General features: G+C 39.8%; 1 protein-coding gene across 1 annotated transcript; it reads left to right on the forward strand.

Annotated features, from left to right (window-relative positions):
- Positions 1-1,643: 1,643 nt before the first annotated feature.
- On the forward strand, positions 1,644-14,976 carry LOC116411029 (vomeronasal type-2 receptor 26-like). Its single transcript, XM_031902796.1, has 4 exons — positions 1,644-1,760; positions 10,927-11,151; positions 11,571-11,694; positions 14,075-14,976. The coding sequence occupies exons 1-4, from the start codon at positions 1,644-1,646 to the stop codon at positions 14,974-14,976; spliced, it is 1,368 nt and encodes a 455-aa protein (XP_031758656.1).
- Positions 14,977-16,250: the final 1,274 nt, after the last annotated feature.

Raw genomic sequence — 16,250 nt, forward strand, 5'->3', positions numbered from 1 at the left:
TACCAGTTCAACATACTCCATTGCCCAACTTGTAGGAGTCCTTAGTTACCCACAGGCATGTGTTCATTTTTATTATATAAATACAATTAATGATGATTTCTGCACGTTGCACTCCATATGTAATCAAATGTTTGTTGGGTACCGAAACATTAACGCCCCTTCTGGAAGTCCAAGAAGCTATAACACATGCCCTGGGTCTGCAATGTACATCCATAGGTCCAGGGACAGTATGACTACTTCCTGTTTATAGTTATATAAGGGGAGGGAGCGGATGGCTATTCCGTCCTAGACACCAAATGGTGACAGTGGTGGATGTGCCGGGGAGCTCAGTACCCTCATAATGAATATGAACTTCTAGGGTTTGCCAAAATTTAAAATGGGAGAAATAAATGAGTGTTGATAAAAAGGAGAAAGGGCTGTGGGTTAAATATACATGTGTAATGTCTATACCAACGTAAATGAGCACTGAGACTGAGAAAGCCACTGAATAGCATAAGAATATGTGCACTTCTACTTAAGGGTGGTGATGAGCGAATCGGTCCCGTTTGCATAACCAGAAAATTCACAAAAGGGCGAAAAATTTGCGAAACGCATTTGTTGCACAATTTTTTTTTATCGCCCGTGTCTATCTTTTGTCACCCGTGGGTTTTGATGCGACAACGTCTTTTTTTTGTTTGTTTTTTACGCCACCATGCCTTGTTTTCTTTGTGACCTCACCCAATTTTGACGCGACTGCGCCTTTTTTTTTTTACGTGACCCAATTTGCCTTGCAGCGAATTTTTCCGCAGTGAAATTTCACTGAGGTTTCGGAAAACAATTTGCCAATGGCAAAATGCAGAAATTTGCTGTGAATCCATACCTGGTGAAAAAATTCGCTCATCACTTCTTAAGGGATATTATCCTCCAATCAAGCATTTCAGTTGGGACAATAAAAGATAACTGCCCACATCTGGTAAGCTCTATGTATTTTCAACCTCCCCATAGACCTGCGTAACTCCCTTCCAATCCCTTTACCTCTAAACCACAAACCTATCCTTTACCAACCCTCCTCCATCCTGATCTCAGTTGTGGCTCCTCTACTTATGTTTTACTGTTATCAGAACTTAAAATGTTTATATATGGAATGATTCTAACTTCAGGTGCATTCAGTCTCTTATAATATGATATTTCTCCTCTTTTATTGTTTTTGCTTTGTTTTTAAGATCAGTTACGGTGCCACGGATCCAGTGTTTAATGACAGAACCCAGTTCCCATCATTCTACAGAACTATCCCCAATGAGGAGGCAGAAATTGATGGGATTGTGCAGATACTGAAGCACTTTGGCTGGAAATGGGTCGGACTCATTATATCAGATGATGATACTGGGTACAGAGCCCGGGAAAGGATAAGTAAGGAGCTCGCCAATAGCGGGGGCTGTTTGGCCTTCACTTCAGTAATCAAACAGAATCGCTATATTGATGAAGAACATGAAAATAGGATTGTTGGTGAGATTGAGAAGACCACTGCTAATGTGATTGTCCTGTTTATTAGCACCAAATTCACTTACGGTTTTGCACATTTATTCTCTCGTCACAAAATCCCCCCGAAGTTATGGATCACCTCTTCTTTTATCCCCAGTATTTTGACATTTGAAGAAGCGAGCATGGAAACCACATTAAATGGGTCAATGTCACTAATGATCCAGGAAGGAAAGATCCCTGGCTTTGAGCAGTTCTTCTATACATTTTCTCCCAACAACTACCCCAACGATGCACTGATTGTATCTACATGGCAAAAGTTATTTAACTGCTATTTTATAGACACTCCCAGCTTTATAAGGGAAATTCCAGGTGAACCAGTTCTCAGAACCTGCACAGGGAATGAGACTATGAGTGAGGCAGATGTATCAGTGTATGGGAATCACAATTACAGAGTGACTTATAGAGTTTACACTGCAGTCTATGCACTGGCGTGCGCCCTGCACAATCTCTACTCTGCTCAGCCACCGGCCAATCACTGGGGCAGTAAAGTTAAACCCTGGCAGGTAAGCACAGCTTTATTTTAACAAAATTCTCAAACACTCACCAAATCTAGGAGGCCCAGGTGCATCACCCTGAGCCATCAGCTAGGGAATTGGATTTAACCATAGGATGAGGAGCTGGCACTCACTAAGCATCCAGGCAGAATTCTGAGAATCAGTTAGTTTATTGAAGTACAGATGCAGCCAAGTTCCTTTCTCATGTTGGTTGTGTTATGCCACTTCCAGTTAACACAGAAGAAAAAAAAATACCAAAATGCACCCTAGCACCATCTAGAGGCAGGATTTAACACTCAAAAATTGTATATGGACATGGTGAGACAAAATGTGAAAACTTTCTGGCTGCATCTGTACCATAGTCAGATAATAGGAGTTTTAATGTAATGTAGATTTGCAAAAACACAGTTATACAGGTATAGGACCCATTATCCAGAATACTCGGGACCAAGGGGATTCCGGATAAGGGGTCATTCCGTAATTTGGATCTCCATACCTTAAGTCTACTAAAAAATCAATAAAACATTAATTAAACCCAATAGGATTGTTTTGCCCCAATAAGGATTATTTATATCTTAGTTGGGATCAAGTACAGGTACTGTTTTATTATTACAGAGAAAAGGGAATCATTTAACCATTAAATAAACCCAATAGGGCTGTTCTGCCCCCAATAAGGGGTAATTATATCTTAGTTGGGATCAAGTACAGGTACTGTTTTATTATTACAGAGAAAAGGGAATCATTTAACCATTAAAATAAACCCAATAGGGCTGTTCTGCCCCCAATAAGGGGTAATTATATCTTAGTTGGGATCAAGTAACAGGTACTGTTTATTATTACAGAGAAAAGGGATCATTTAACCATTAAATAAACCCAATAGGGCTGTTCTGCCCCCAATAAGGGGTATTATATCTTAGTTGGATTTATTATTACAGAGAAAAGGGAATCATTTAACCCTTTCCCTGCCAACAGCGTACGGCGTACGTTGTTGCAGGGAAAGAGCTTATCTGCCAACAACGTGCGCCGTACGTTGTTTGGCAGATAAGCATTCTCTCTGCAGAAGCGGCATGTGCCGCTTCGGCAGAGAGCTTTTAAGCATGACAGCCCTCTGGGCAACGAGCCAGGGGGGCTGTCAGGCCGGCCCTGCAACGCGATCGTCGCAGGGCCCCCCCCCCCAAGCAGCAGACGCATCGCGTCTGCTGCTCATACCTGCCGGCTCCCTTCTGCTTCCTGCTTCCTCTCACGCCCACGCGTGTTCACGCGAGATGGAGGACAGGACTGCAGCACCAGGACCAGGCAAGCTTCAGGACAGGTAAGGGTGATTTTTCTTTGCATTTATACACATTTATACACACTTAACTACATTTACACACACATACAGCACACAATTTTGCATTTATTTTTTTTGGGGGTTTTTTTTTTTGTTTTGCACACATATACACCTATATAGACTTTTATACACCTATACACACTAATATACACACTTACACACTGTCACACAACTTTTACACATGTACACACATGTATACACAAATATTTTTATTTATTTATTTATTTTTTTAAAAATTTTTTACCACTTTGTTTTTAGTTTCTTTTTCTTAAAAACTGTTTATTATGACAGCGTGACTATTGGATCAGATATTCTGACCACTAATTACACTGTTGTGTGACTTATTTTGTTGTTTCACTAATTTGCACAATTTTTGTGGTTTTATTGCATTTTTATCCCTGTATTAGTATTCCTGATCTGTGTTTAGCGTAGCTTTGCCAGGTGTAACTTTGGTGTAGAAAAATAACTTTACCTATTTTGAATTCCTCAGAATGTGTACTTTCCAAAAATATATGGTTTCCTGGGGGTCTCTGTATAGTTTGGGGGTTTTACGACACATAATGCGTTGACAGGGGGCTCTGTATGCAAAAGCTGAGTTGGCAGGCGAGAAATGCATGTGCGCTATTTTCATTTTGGGTCAGTGAATACCACAGACTTTGGTATATCTATGCATATTGGGCATCAAACTGTTCAGTAGGCCTCTGGTGTTCCTATTTGGGGTGACTTGCCTTTGTACGCAAGAAATTGTGTAAGATAAATGCGGCAAATTGCAACATTTTTAGGCGATTTTCTGAAATGTCATAAAAACCAATAACTGTAGGAAAGCTTTGCAGATTGGTACTTTGGTGTAGAAAGGACTCTTTACCCTTGTTGGATATATCAGAATGTGTACTTTCCAAAAATATATGGTTTCCTGGTGGTCTCTGTATAGTTTGGGGGTGTTACAGCAGATAATATGCTGAGAGGGGGCTCTTATGCAAAAGCTGAGTTGGCAGGCAAGAAATCCATATGCGCTATTTTCATTTTGGGGTCAGTACACACCACAGACTTTGGTATATCTATGCATATTGGGCATCAAACTGTTCAGTAGGCCTCTGGTGTTCCTATTGGGGGTGATTTGCCATTGTACTCAAGATATTGTGTGAGATAAATGTGGCAAACTGCAAAATTTTTAGGCGATTTTCTGAAATATCATAAAAACCACTAACTTTAGAAAAGCTTTGCGGGCTTGGTACTTTGGTGTAGAAAGGACTCTTTACCCATGTTGGATTTGTCAGAATGTGTAATTTCCAAAAATATATGGTTTTCTGGGTTTTTCTGTATAGTTTGGGGGGTTACTGCACATAATACACTGACAGGGGGCTCTGTGTGCAAAAGCTGAGCTGGCAGGCGAGAAATCCATATACGCTATTTTCATTTTGGGGTCAGTACATACCACAGACTTAGGTATATCTATGCATATTGGGCATCAAACTGTTCAGTAGACCTCTGGTGTTCCTTTTGGGGGTGATTTGCCATTGTACGCAAGATATTGTGTGAGATAAATGCGGCAAACTGCAAAATTTTTAGGCGATTTTCTGAAATATCACAAAAATCAGCAAACTTAGGAAACCTTTGCGGCTTGGTACTTTGGAGTAGAAAGACATGGATACCCATTATAGATTCGAGGGAATGTGTACTTTACAAAAATATATGGCTTTCTGGGGTGAGTGAACTTTTTTGTAGCATTATCCCACATAAAGGATGTAAATGTGTTGATTTTCTGAAATGACGCATCATATGGGGGTATGTTCCCATTGGGGCCCCTACATGCCACATACTTAGGTAAACCTATACAAACTGGGCATCAAACTGTTCAGTGGACCACTGGCATTCAAAATCAGGGTGTTTTATCTTGGTACCTAATGCTATGTGGGAGATAAGATGCTGCAAAGTGGAAGCTTTGAGCGGATTTTTGGAAATGTCATCAAAATTGCTAACTTTAGAAATGCTTTGCGGCTTGGTACTTTGGTGTAGAAAGACATGGGTACCCATTTTAGATTCGGGGAATGTGCACTTTCCAAAAAATATATGGCTTTCTGGGGTGAGCGTACTTTTTGTAGCATTATCCCACATAAAGGATGTAAATGTGTTGATTTTTACAGGAGCAGAAATGATAGATCATATGAGGGTATGTTAACATTGGGGCCCCTACATGCCACATACTTAGGTAAACCTATACATATTGGTCATCAAACTGTTCAGTGGACCCCTGGCATTCAAATTCAGGGTGTTTTATCTTTGGTACCTAATGCTATGTGGAGATAAGATGCTGCAAAGTGGAAGCTTTGAGCGGATTTTTGGAAATGTCATCAAAATTGCTAACTTTAGAAATGCTTTGCGTTTTGGTACTTTGGAGTGGAAAGACACGGGTACCCATTTTAGATTCGGGGGAATGTGTACTTTCCAAAAATATATGGCTTTCTGGGGTGAGCGTACTTTTTTGTAGCATTATCCCACATAAAGTATGTAAATGTGTTGATTTTGCAGGAGCTGAAATTACAGAAATGATAGATCATTATGGGGTATGTTCACATTGGGCCCCTACATGCCACATACTTAGGTAAACCTATACATATTGGTCATCAAACTGTTCAGTGGACCCCTGGCATTCAAATTCAGGGTGTTTTATCTTGGTACCTAATGCTATGTGGGAGATAAGATGCTGCAAAGTGGAAGCTTTGAGCGGATTTTTGGAAATGTCATCAAAATTGCTAACTTTAGAAATGCTTTGCGGTTTGGTACTTCGGAGTGGAAAGACATGGGTACCCATTTTAGATTCAGGGGAATGTGTACTTTCCAAAAACATATGGCTTTCTGGGGTGAGCGTACTTTTTGTAGCATTATCCCACATAAGTATGTAAATGTGTTGATTTTGCAGGAGCTGAAATGACAGAAATGATAGATCATTATGGGTATGTTCACATTGGGGCCCCTACATGCCACATACTTTGGTAAACCTATACATATTTGGCATCAAACTGTTCAGTGGACCCCTGGCATTCAAATTTAGGGTGTTTATATCTTGGTACCTAATGCTATGTGGGAGATAAGGTGCTGGAAACTGGAAGCTTTGAAGGGATTTTTGGAAATGTCTTCAAAATTGCTAACTTTAGAAAAGCTGTGCGGCTTGGTACTTTAGAGTAGAAAGACACGGGTACTCATTTTAGATTCGGGGGAATGTGTACTTTCCAAAATATATGACTTTCTGGGGTGAGCGTACTTTTTACTAGCTTCATCCCACATATAATGACGTAAATGTGTTGATTTTGCAGGAGCTGAAATGACAGAAATGATAGATCATATCTGGGTATGTTCCCATTGGGGCCCCTACATGCCACATACTTAGGTAAACCTATACATATTTGGCATCAAACTGTTCAGTGGACCCCTGGCATTCAAATTTAGGATGTTTATCTTGGTACCTAATGCTATGTGGGAGATAAGGTGCTGGAAACTGGAAGCTTTGAAGGGATTTTTGGAAATGTCATCAAAATTGCTAACTTTAGAAAAGCTGTGCGGCTTGGTACTTTGGAGTAGAAAGACACGGGTACCCATTTTAGATTCGGGGGAATGTGTACTTTCCAAAAATATATTACTTTCTGGGGTGAGCATACTTTTTACTAGCTTCATCCCACATATAATGATGTAAATGTGTTGATTTTGCAGGAGCTGAAATGACAGAAATGATAGATCATATCTGGGTATGTTCCCATTGGGGCCCCTACATGCCACATACTTAGGTAAACCTATACATATTTGGCATCAAACTGTTCAGTGGACCCCTGGCATTCAAATTTAGGGTATTTTATCTTGGTACCTAATGCTATGTGGGAGATAAGGTGCTGGAAACTGGAAGCTTTGAAGGGATTTTTGGAAATTTCATCAAAATTGCAAACTTTAGAAATGCTTTGCGGCTTGGTACTTTGGAGTAGAAAGACACGGGTACCCATTTTAGATTCGGGGGAATGTGTACTTTCCAAAAATATATGACTTTCTGGGGTGAGCATACTTTTTACTAGCTTTATCCCACATATAATGATGAAGCTGAAATGGAGCTGAAATGACAGAAATGATAGATCATATGGGGGTATGTTCACATTGGGGCCCCTACATGCCACATACTTATGTCAACCTATACATATTGGGCATCAAACTGTTCAGTGGACCCCTGGCATTCATATTTAGGGTGTTTTTATTTGGTTACTTTATGACCTGTAGGAGATAAGATACTATAGACTCGAAGCTTTGAAGCGATTTTTTAAAAACTTCAAAAATTTTGATAAAAACCTATAACTTTAGGAAAGCATTGTGACTTGATAGTTTGGAGTAGACAGACAATTGTGCCTATTCTGGATTCCCCAGAATCTGTTCTTTCCAGAAATGTGTAATTTTCTGGGATAAACCTTCTGTGAGTGGAAGTTTTGGCCTTGAAATCTAAAGTATGCAGCTATGTGAAGCAGTGCTTTGGAAATTTGGTAGTGTACTGCTGGGAGTTTTTGACCTATACAAGTGAGAAATCTCCATAAAACTATATATATTTGGTATTGGCACGTTCAGGAGACATGGGACATTCCAAATCAGTTGTATTTTTGTGCATAAAATAATTTTTGTTTCTGGTATATGTGTTTATATTATGGAAAATATGATTTTTTTTAAAAATTTATACATTTAGAAGCCTATATCTTGTTACAGAATTGGAATTACACCAAAATTCTACCATATTTTGAAAGCTTAGTTTGTCCTGAAAAAAACAAAATATTGTTTTCCTGGGTAAACTAAAAGTACCCCAGAGGAAAGGCCCTAAAGTGAAACAGTGCAAAATGTTCAAAAACTGTCTGGCAATACAAGTTCCGCTTTGACCAAAACGGCTGGCAGTGAAAGGGTTAACCATTAAATAAACCCAATAGGGCTGTTCTGCCCCCAATAAGGGGTAATTATATCTTAGTTGGGATCAAGTACAGGTACTGTTTTATTATTACAGAGAAAAGGGAATCATTTAACCATGAAATAAACCCAATAGGGCTGTTCTGCCCCCAATAAGGGGTAATTTATCTTAGTTGGGATCAAGGCACAGGTTTACTGTTTTATTATTACAGAGAAAAGGGAATCATTTAACCATGAAATAAACCCAATAGGATGTCTGCCCCCAATAAGGGGTAATTTATATCTTAAGTGGGATCAAGTACAGGGACTGTTTTATTATTACAGAGGAAAAGGAAATCAGTTTTAAAATTCTGAATATTTGATGTAAAATGGAGGCTATGGGAGACAGGCCTTCAGTAATTTGGAGCTTTCGGATAATGGGTTTCTGGATAAGGGATCCCATACCTGTAATGGCAATACACCCCTTTTTCAACATGAGCTCAATGACTAGGGATGTGATGAACATACTTTTTAGGGGGACATTTACGAACCCTTTGATTTTTTTTCCATACTGTTTTTAAGAGCTAAAAGATGCTGAAAAAAAGTAAAAAAAAAAAACACTTTTCTAATATTTACTATGCGTCCAAACAGCTTAAAAATCAAATCTGACAATTCACCAATTAAACTTGCTGAGATCATGTAGAAGTCAATTGCAGATGTCCGTTCCCCTTTTGAAAGATCCTTCTTTTTTCTGGAAATGTTAGAATTTAGGATTTTTGACACTGTTTTTTGTGCGACAATTAAAAAAATTGAGTTTTCAGGGTGATAATTCTACACAGTCACTGTTTCTGCAACTTTTTCCAAATGACAAATGTTAGAGTTTTGGCAAATCTAAGTAAATCGATCTGATCCTTTTGTTCTAACTAAGTAATAGTAATCTGTGTTTTTTGTTATGTTTTGCGCTAAAGAAGAATATCCAGTTTAGGATATCCAGTCAAGTCCAGTTTTACTTTAGCACTTTCGGTCACTTCCTGTTCCTGACGAAATTCAAAGGAGCTGATAAATTAGCTGATGAAGTAATTTCCAAAAGGGACAGATTTATCAAAATGTGAGTTTAGAGCTCAATACATAAAAACCCACCCATGTTCTAGTAATTCTTATGGAAATTTGAGAAGTGTATTCATCAAAGAGTTCACCATTTGGTTAATATGCTTCTAAAAATCCTATAGGAATTAATAGAATGTGTATGAGTTTTATGTATTAAACTCTAAACTCGCATTTTGATAAATTGGCCCCTAACTGTCATACATTTTTTTTTCCCCAATTCTGACTTCGTGCTAAAAGCTGCAGGAAAAAAGTTGCAAATTTTTTCCGGATTTACTATGACCAAACGGCTAAAAATTCAAAAATTTGCCAGCTAAAACTTATCGAGATCCTGTAGAAGTCAATGGCAGATGTCCCTTGTGTTACAGTGTTTCAGTCTCCCCCAGCGAGTCAGGTCTGTCAGGCTGCTGCCCTGTGTTACACTGTTTCAGGGGTCAGTCTCCCCCAGTGAGTCAGGCCTCTCAGGCCGCTGCCTTGTGTTACACTGTTTCAGGAGTCAGTCTCCCCCAGCGAGTCAGGTCTGTCAGGCTGCTGCCTTGTGTTACACTGTTTCAGGGGTCAGTCTCCCCCAGCGAGTCAGGTCTGTCAGGCTGCTGCCTTGTGTTACACTGTTTCAGGGGTCAGTCTCCCCCAGCGAGTCAGGTCTGTCAGGCTGCTGCCTTGTGTTACATTGTTTCAGGGGTCAGTCTCCCCCAGCGAGTCAGGTCTGTCAGGCTGCTGCCTTGTGTTACACTGTTTCAGGGGTCAGTCTCCCCCAGCGAGTCAGGTCTGTCAGGCTGCTGCCTTGTGTTACACTGTTTCAGGGGTCGGTCTCCCCCAGCGAGTCAGGTCTGTCAGGCTGCTGCCTTGTGTTACATTGTTTCAGGGGTCGGTCTCCCCCAGCGAGTCAGGTCTGTCAGGCTGCTGCCTTGTGTTACACTGTTTCACATGCCAGAGCCCCGAGGGCGAGGAATAGAAAAGGACAAACACTGCTTCTGATAGCAATTATTAGTGATGAGCGAATTTTTTTGCCAGGCATGGATTTGCAACGAATTTCCACAGGTGAATTGTTTTGTGAAATTTCTGTGAAAATTTGTTGCGGAAAAATTGGTTGTACAGAATTTTTTTTGTCGCGAGTCAAAAAAGGGTGTGGTCGCGTCAAAGAAGGCGCGTCAATTTGGATGCGGTCGTGACAAAATATAGACGCGGGCAACAAATGTGTTTCGCGATTTTTTTGCCATTTTGCCAATTTTATGGCAAAGCGAAATGGGACAGATTCGCTCATCACTAGCAATTATATAGACAAATAACTCAAATTTGCAAAGTTACTTAGAATTTTGTTTTATTTTATTAAAACTTGCCAATGCGTTTGGTGATTCTTTTGCAAATTTCTAAGCAGTTTCACAAACTTTTCACTGAAACGGGACAAATTCACTCATCATTTATCAGCACCTATCATTATCTGTGCCTCAAAGCCAAGTTGTGAACTTCACTTTAATAGGTTTATTATCACATACAAATGGGTGGAGCTTTGGTCAGTGTGTGACTCTTCTCATTACCAATTCACAAAATTAAACTTTACATTTTTCCTAGCTGAACCAGTTTGTATGCAATGTGACCTTTACTACTTTTCCCAATGACACCCACTCCTTCAACAAATATGGGGACCCCCCGGCACGCTTTGACATTATAAAGTGGCTTTTCTCTCCGCGGCATCACATTGTTACAAGAAAAGTTGGAAGTTTTAATGTATCAGACCACGAGGCACAATTTTATATAAATCACAGTGCTGACTTGTGGGGCCCACTCTTCAACATGGTAAGTGAATAACATTGTAGCAGAATGCAAGGTACTTTGCTTTCTTTCTAAGGGGCAAATGTATTGAAATGTAAGATCAGAGCTTGTAAAAGGGCAAAATAAAGGATTTATTTTACGTAATTAGTTAAGCAATATGCAGGTTAAGCCAGCAGGTGGCGCCAAGCCCTCTTGTAGTAGCCTATATAATGAGGGGGTGCTTTAAGTGCGCACTTGCTCTTTTGACTATAAAACATCCTTGGGCAGCGTTAAGACTATAGTGGCCAGACCACTTGGGGAGGATGGTACCTTCAGGGCTAGCTAGAGGATAGCAGCGGGGTGTGAGTTTACTCCAGGAGTGAAAGGTATTGAGGTAAGTGAGAAAGGACAGCCTGTTATATTCTAATGTATTACTTGCTATGTTGTTGTACATTACAATACAGATCCCTCAGTCTCTCTGCAATGAACCTTGTGCCCCGGGATACAGAAAGTCTAAAAGAGAAGGGGCGCCATCTTGTTGTTATGACTGTGTCCCGTGTGTAGATGGGGAAATGTCCAACACATCAGGTAAGGGGCAAAGCTGGTTTCAGACAATGCTATTGTATTAAACAGAAGTCTTTTTAGGGTAGAGGTCTGTGAAAGACACATGTAGCTACAAAATGAAAGCATTTCGGCAGGTGATACAGACTTGTTGCTCAATTGTAAAGCCTACAGCAGCTGAGATACCAAGTAGAAGACAAAAGACCTTCACACTAAACATGGCGGCTTGATTGGCAATCTGAGAACTGAAGGCTAAACATCTGATTTGTAGTGATGAGCAAAATTTTCACCAGGCATGGATTCACTTCGAAACTCCACATTTCACCATTGGCACCAAAATATAGTGGGGAAGAAGTTTTCCGAATGATAAAAAAGTTGTGGTTGTGTCACAAAAGCCTTGGATGTGTCAAAAAGTTGTGGTCACATCAAAAAAGTCATGCAGTAGCCATATTTCCATTTTTTCTTTCCTTTTCTCGAATTTTTCAGTTTTGCAAATTTTTTGGCGAAGTGAAACGATTCAATCATCTCTATTGATCTGTTGTTTTTGTACTATTTGCATAGGGTTTAATGATGAGCTGCTAAATTCTGCATTTCGCCATTGGCAAATTTTCTTGTGAAACTGCCCCAAAAATTTGGCAAGTCAAAAAAGATGTGGTCACATCAAACAGGTCATGGTTGCCCCCTTTATTTGCATTATAGACAGGATAAAAGGATTCACTGGCAGTAAAACTCCATAGGGAGTTCCCAACGCTTTCAAGTTCTCCACATGTTCGATATACAATATATACGATATAGAAACTGTCCTAGAACCGAAAATTAGGGGCTAATTTACTAAAACGCTAACATTTTCTCTCTTTTTTTATTTCAACAATTGAATAAACTTGTTTCCACAAATGTCTTACATTTGTTAAAAAGCCTGAACCGAAGCCAAAGTCAAGGGAAAAGTCACGAAACTCCGAATATTCCCTCTGAAACCTCTACTTTTTCTAATTCTCGCACAAAAAAAGCATAAAAAAATCTGAAACCTCTAAAGATTTGAAGTGGTTTCGAGTAAATCTTGAAAAATAAAATTGCCACTCCTTTTCCTGTGACATTTAGCACTAAAAATCTGAATCCGAAAAAAAAAATTTGGCGGTTAGTACATCAGAGATAGGGTTTAGGCTTCATACCATCCATTACTTATTCAAATTTTTACAGCGGAGAAAAAGAAGAAAGATTTTGGAACAATAATTGGGGATTTTGAAGGCACCTCCTTACACGTGTCATTCAGACACTGCTCTCTGTATGGACACCGTGAAAGTGAAGACATCCATCATTGTCTTCTACATGATCTTGGCAAGTTTTAGCTGGTGAATTTTTGGATATGGATTTTTATCCCCTTTGACTCATAGGGGCCCATTTACAAAACCTCTATTAAGTATTTATGAGATAAAATCATATTTTTTGTAACTAACATTTCAGAATGTCCATGATAATTTCATTAAAATTCCATGATTTTTTTGTGGTTTTCGTTAACTTCCATGAAGGTTGTGCTTTTCGCAAGGGCTACGAACATTTCGGAATTCATTCAAGCTTTGGTATCATGACTCTCTTTTAGCCAGGTTGGATCTATCGAGTGCCATTGAGCCCTATGGGAGGCTTTCCTTGGGCCGGGTTGGAGCCGCAGAGTACCATTGAGCCCTATGGGAGACTTTCCTTGGGCCGGGTTGGAGCTGCAGAGTGCCATTGAGCCCTATGGGAGACTTTCCTTGGGCCGGGTTGGAGCTGCAGAGTGCCATTGAGCCCTATGGGAGACTTTCCTTGGGCCGGGTTGGAGCTGCAGAGTGCCATTGAGCCCTATGGGAGACTTTCCTTGGGCCGGGTTGGAGCCGCAGAGTGCCATTGAGTCCTATGGGAGACTTTCCTTGGGCCGGGTTGGAGCTGCAGAGTGCCATTGAGCCCTATGGGAGACTTTCCTTGGGCCAGGTTGGAGCCGCAGAGTGCCATTGAGCCCTATGGGAGGCTTCCCTTGGGCCGGGTTGGAGCTGCAGAGTGCCATTGAGCCCTATGGGAGACTTTCCTTGGGCCGGGTTGGAGCTGCAGAGTGCCATTGAGCCCTATGGGAGACTTTCCTTGGGCCAGGTTGCAGCTGCAGAGTGCCATTGAGCCCTATGGGAGGCTTCCAAGATTATACACTGAAGGTTTCAAAGCCAGAAAGACATAAGTGCCATTTACAAACCTTCGGATGCAAAAATTTCATTTCATTGGAATATTTTAGGATGACCATCAGAAATGATTATTTCTTATTAAAATAACAAAAAGGAAAAAAAAGTTTGGAAATAGGAACTGTTTTACCTATATAAATGCCATTAATGTTTGATGTTGATATTTTTAATGTATGTCTAACCCAAAATATTTCAATTTTCAGATTCTCCAAAGTGCTTCAAATGTCCTGAGTATCAAATGTCTAATAAAGAGAGAACTGCTTGTGTTTCTAAATTTATAAACTACCTTTCCTATGAAGACACTCTGGGGGCCAGTTTAGCTTCTGTTGCATTGATGCTCTTCCTCACAACTTCTACAGTACAGGGAATTTTTGTGAAATATTGGGAGACTCCTATAGTGAGAGCCAATAACCAAAATCTCAGCTGTCTCCTCCTCATCTCTCTCATGTTGTGTTTCCTCTGCACTTTATTATTCATTGGGCGCCCAACTCAGATATGTTGTCTCCTCCGACAAGTCACATTTGGGATTGTATTTACTATTTCTGTTTCTTCTGTGTTGGCTAAAACTCTCACAGTTATTATTGCCTTCAATGCCACAAAGCCTGGGAGCAAGCTGAAGAAGTATGTAGGAACCCAACTGGCCATTGTATTAGTTATAATATGCTCTTTGGGTAAAATTGGAATTTCTACTATGTGGATGGCCTCTTGTCCACCATTCCTGGAAGCTGATATGTTTTCTGAAATGGACACAATTATTTTAAAGTGCAATGAAGGATCAGTCACTTTCTTCTTCTGTATAATTGGATATATAGGAACGTTGGCCCTACTAAGTTTCATTGCTGCATTTCTAGCCAAGGATTTCCCTGACCGATTTAATGAGGCTAAAAACATCACTTTCAGTATGTTGGGGTTCTGTAGCGTGTGGGGGGCATTTGTCCCTGCATACCTGAGCAGTAAGGGCAGTAGAATGGTGGCAGTTGAGATATTTGCCATCTTATCCTCCAGTGCTGGGTTATTGGGCTGTATATTTGCCCCTAAGTGTTACATTATATTTATCAGACCGGAGCTGAACACAAGAGTTGTTGTTGTTGCCCGAAATCAATAAACTTGTACATTATAAAATAAATATTTCAAAATTAAAAACTGCTATGTTATTAATCTTAAAGAATAAGTAAAAAAAAATCTCTAAAATCACTCTTTACAGCCCCTAGAAAAAAAAATACCTTTCTCCTTGCATCTAGATTGCAAGCAGCTGGACTGCATTTATTCTGCATACCAACTATATTGGGGGGGGGGGCATTTATCAACCATTGGATTTTTTTTTCCTATTTGGATATTTAGTGCTACAAGTCACAACTTTTTGGAGATTTACTATGTGAAAGAAAAAAGAAACCATCTTGTTCTCTGTACTCCATCTTGTTCATATCATTTAATATTAGAGGGGTTTTTGAAACACATTGTATAAGAATGTTTTTTCTTGCCGTTGAACAACATTTTTGATGAGTTATTGAACTTGTGACAAAGGGGTCCATGGGTGTTGGTCAACTGGGCCTCTTTGCCTGTAGCTACAATCAAACTGGCCTATCCAACAGTATATCCTTGACATCATTTTGTTGAGAAATCTAATTATCTTGCTCAAAAAATTGCCTTTCTATGTTTTTTTTCATTTAATTTGTCCCTTAAAAAATGACTTAATGCAGTGAAGAATCAACATAAACGAAAAATTCTGTGCTCACTTGACTTCAGTATTTTCAAAACAATCTATAAAGACTTTAGCCTTTGTGGGTGCCATAGATGGGTAACTCTCTGCCCTATATGCAAGAACATTGGAAGTAAAGGTATGGGACCTGTTATCCAGAATGCTTGGGACCTTATCGGGAAAACTGGGGTTTTCCATAATTTGGATTTCCATAACTTAAGTCTGCTAAAAATCATTTAAACATTGAATAAACTCAATATGATTGTCTATGAAGATTCTCATTCATCCAGGTCATGATATACAGTATCTAGTAGAATTAAGTCTAAAACAACTGGACTTTTCTGAGTTTTTTCTTGAAAACGTTTCACCACTCATCCGAGTGGCTTCTTCAGTTCAAATGACTGGTAGGGAATTCCCCGGTATTTAAACTCTTGATGGTAGTACAGTCACAGGCATCCAATCACAATGGTTCCATTGAACTTGTTTAGTTATGTGTTAGCTGAAACTAACAGGTGGTTCCATTGAATACCTTCTTACAACTGTCAGTTTCAGCTAACACCTAACTGAACAAGTTCAATGGAACCATTGTGATTGGATGTCTGTGACTCTACTACCATCAAGGGTTTAAATACCGGGGAATTCCCTACCAGTCATTTGAACTGAAGAAGCCACTCGGATGA

This window comes from Xenopus tropicalis, chromosome 5 (genome assembly GCF_000004195.4).
Source record: "Xenopus tropicalis strain Nigerian chromosome 5, UCB_Xtro_10.0, whole genome shotgun sequence".
Lineage (NCBI taxonomy): Eukaryota > Metazoa > Chordata > Amphibia > Anura > Pipidae > Xenopus > Xenopus tropicalis.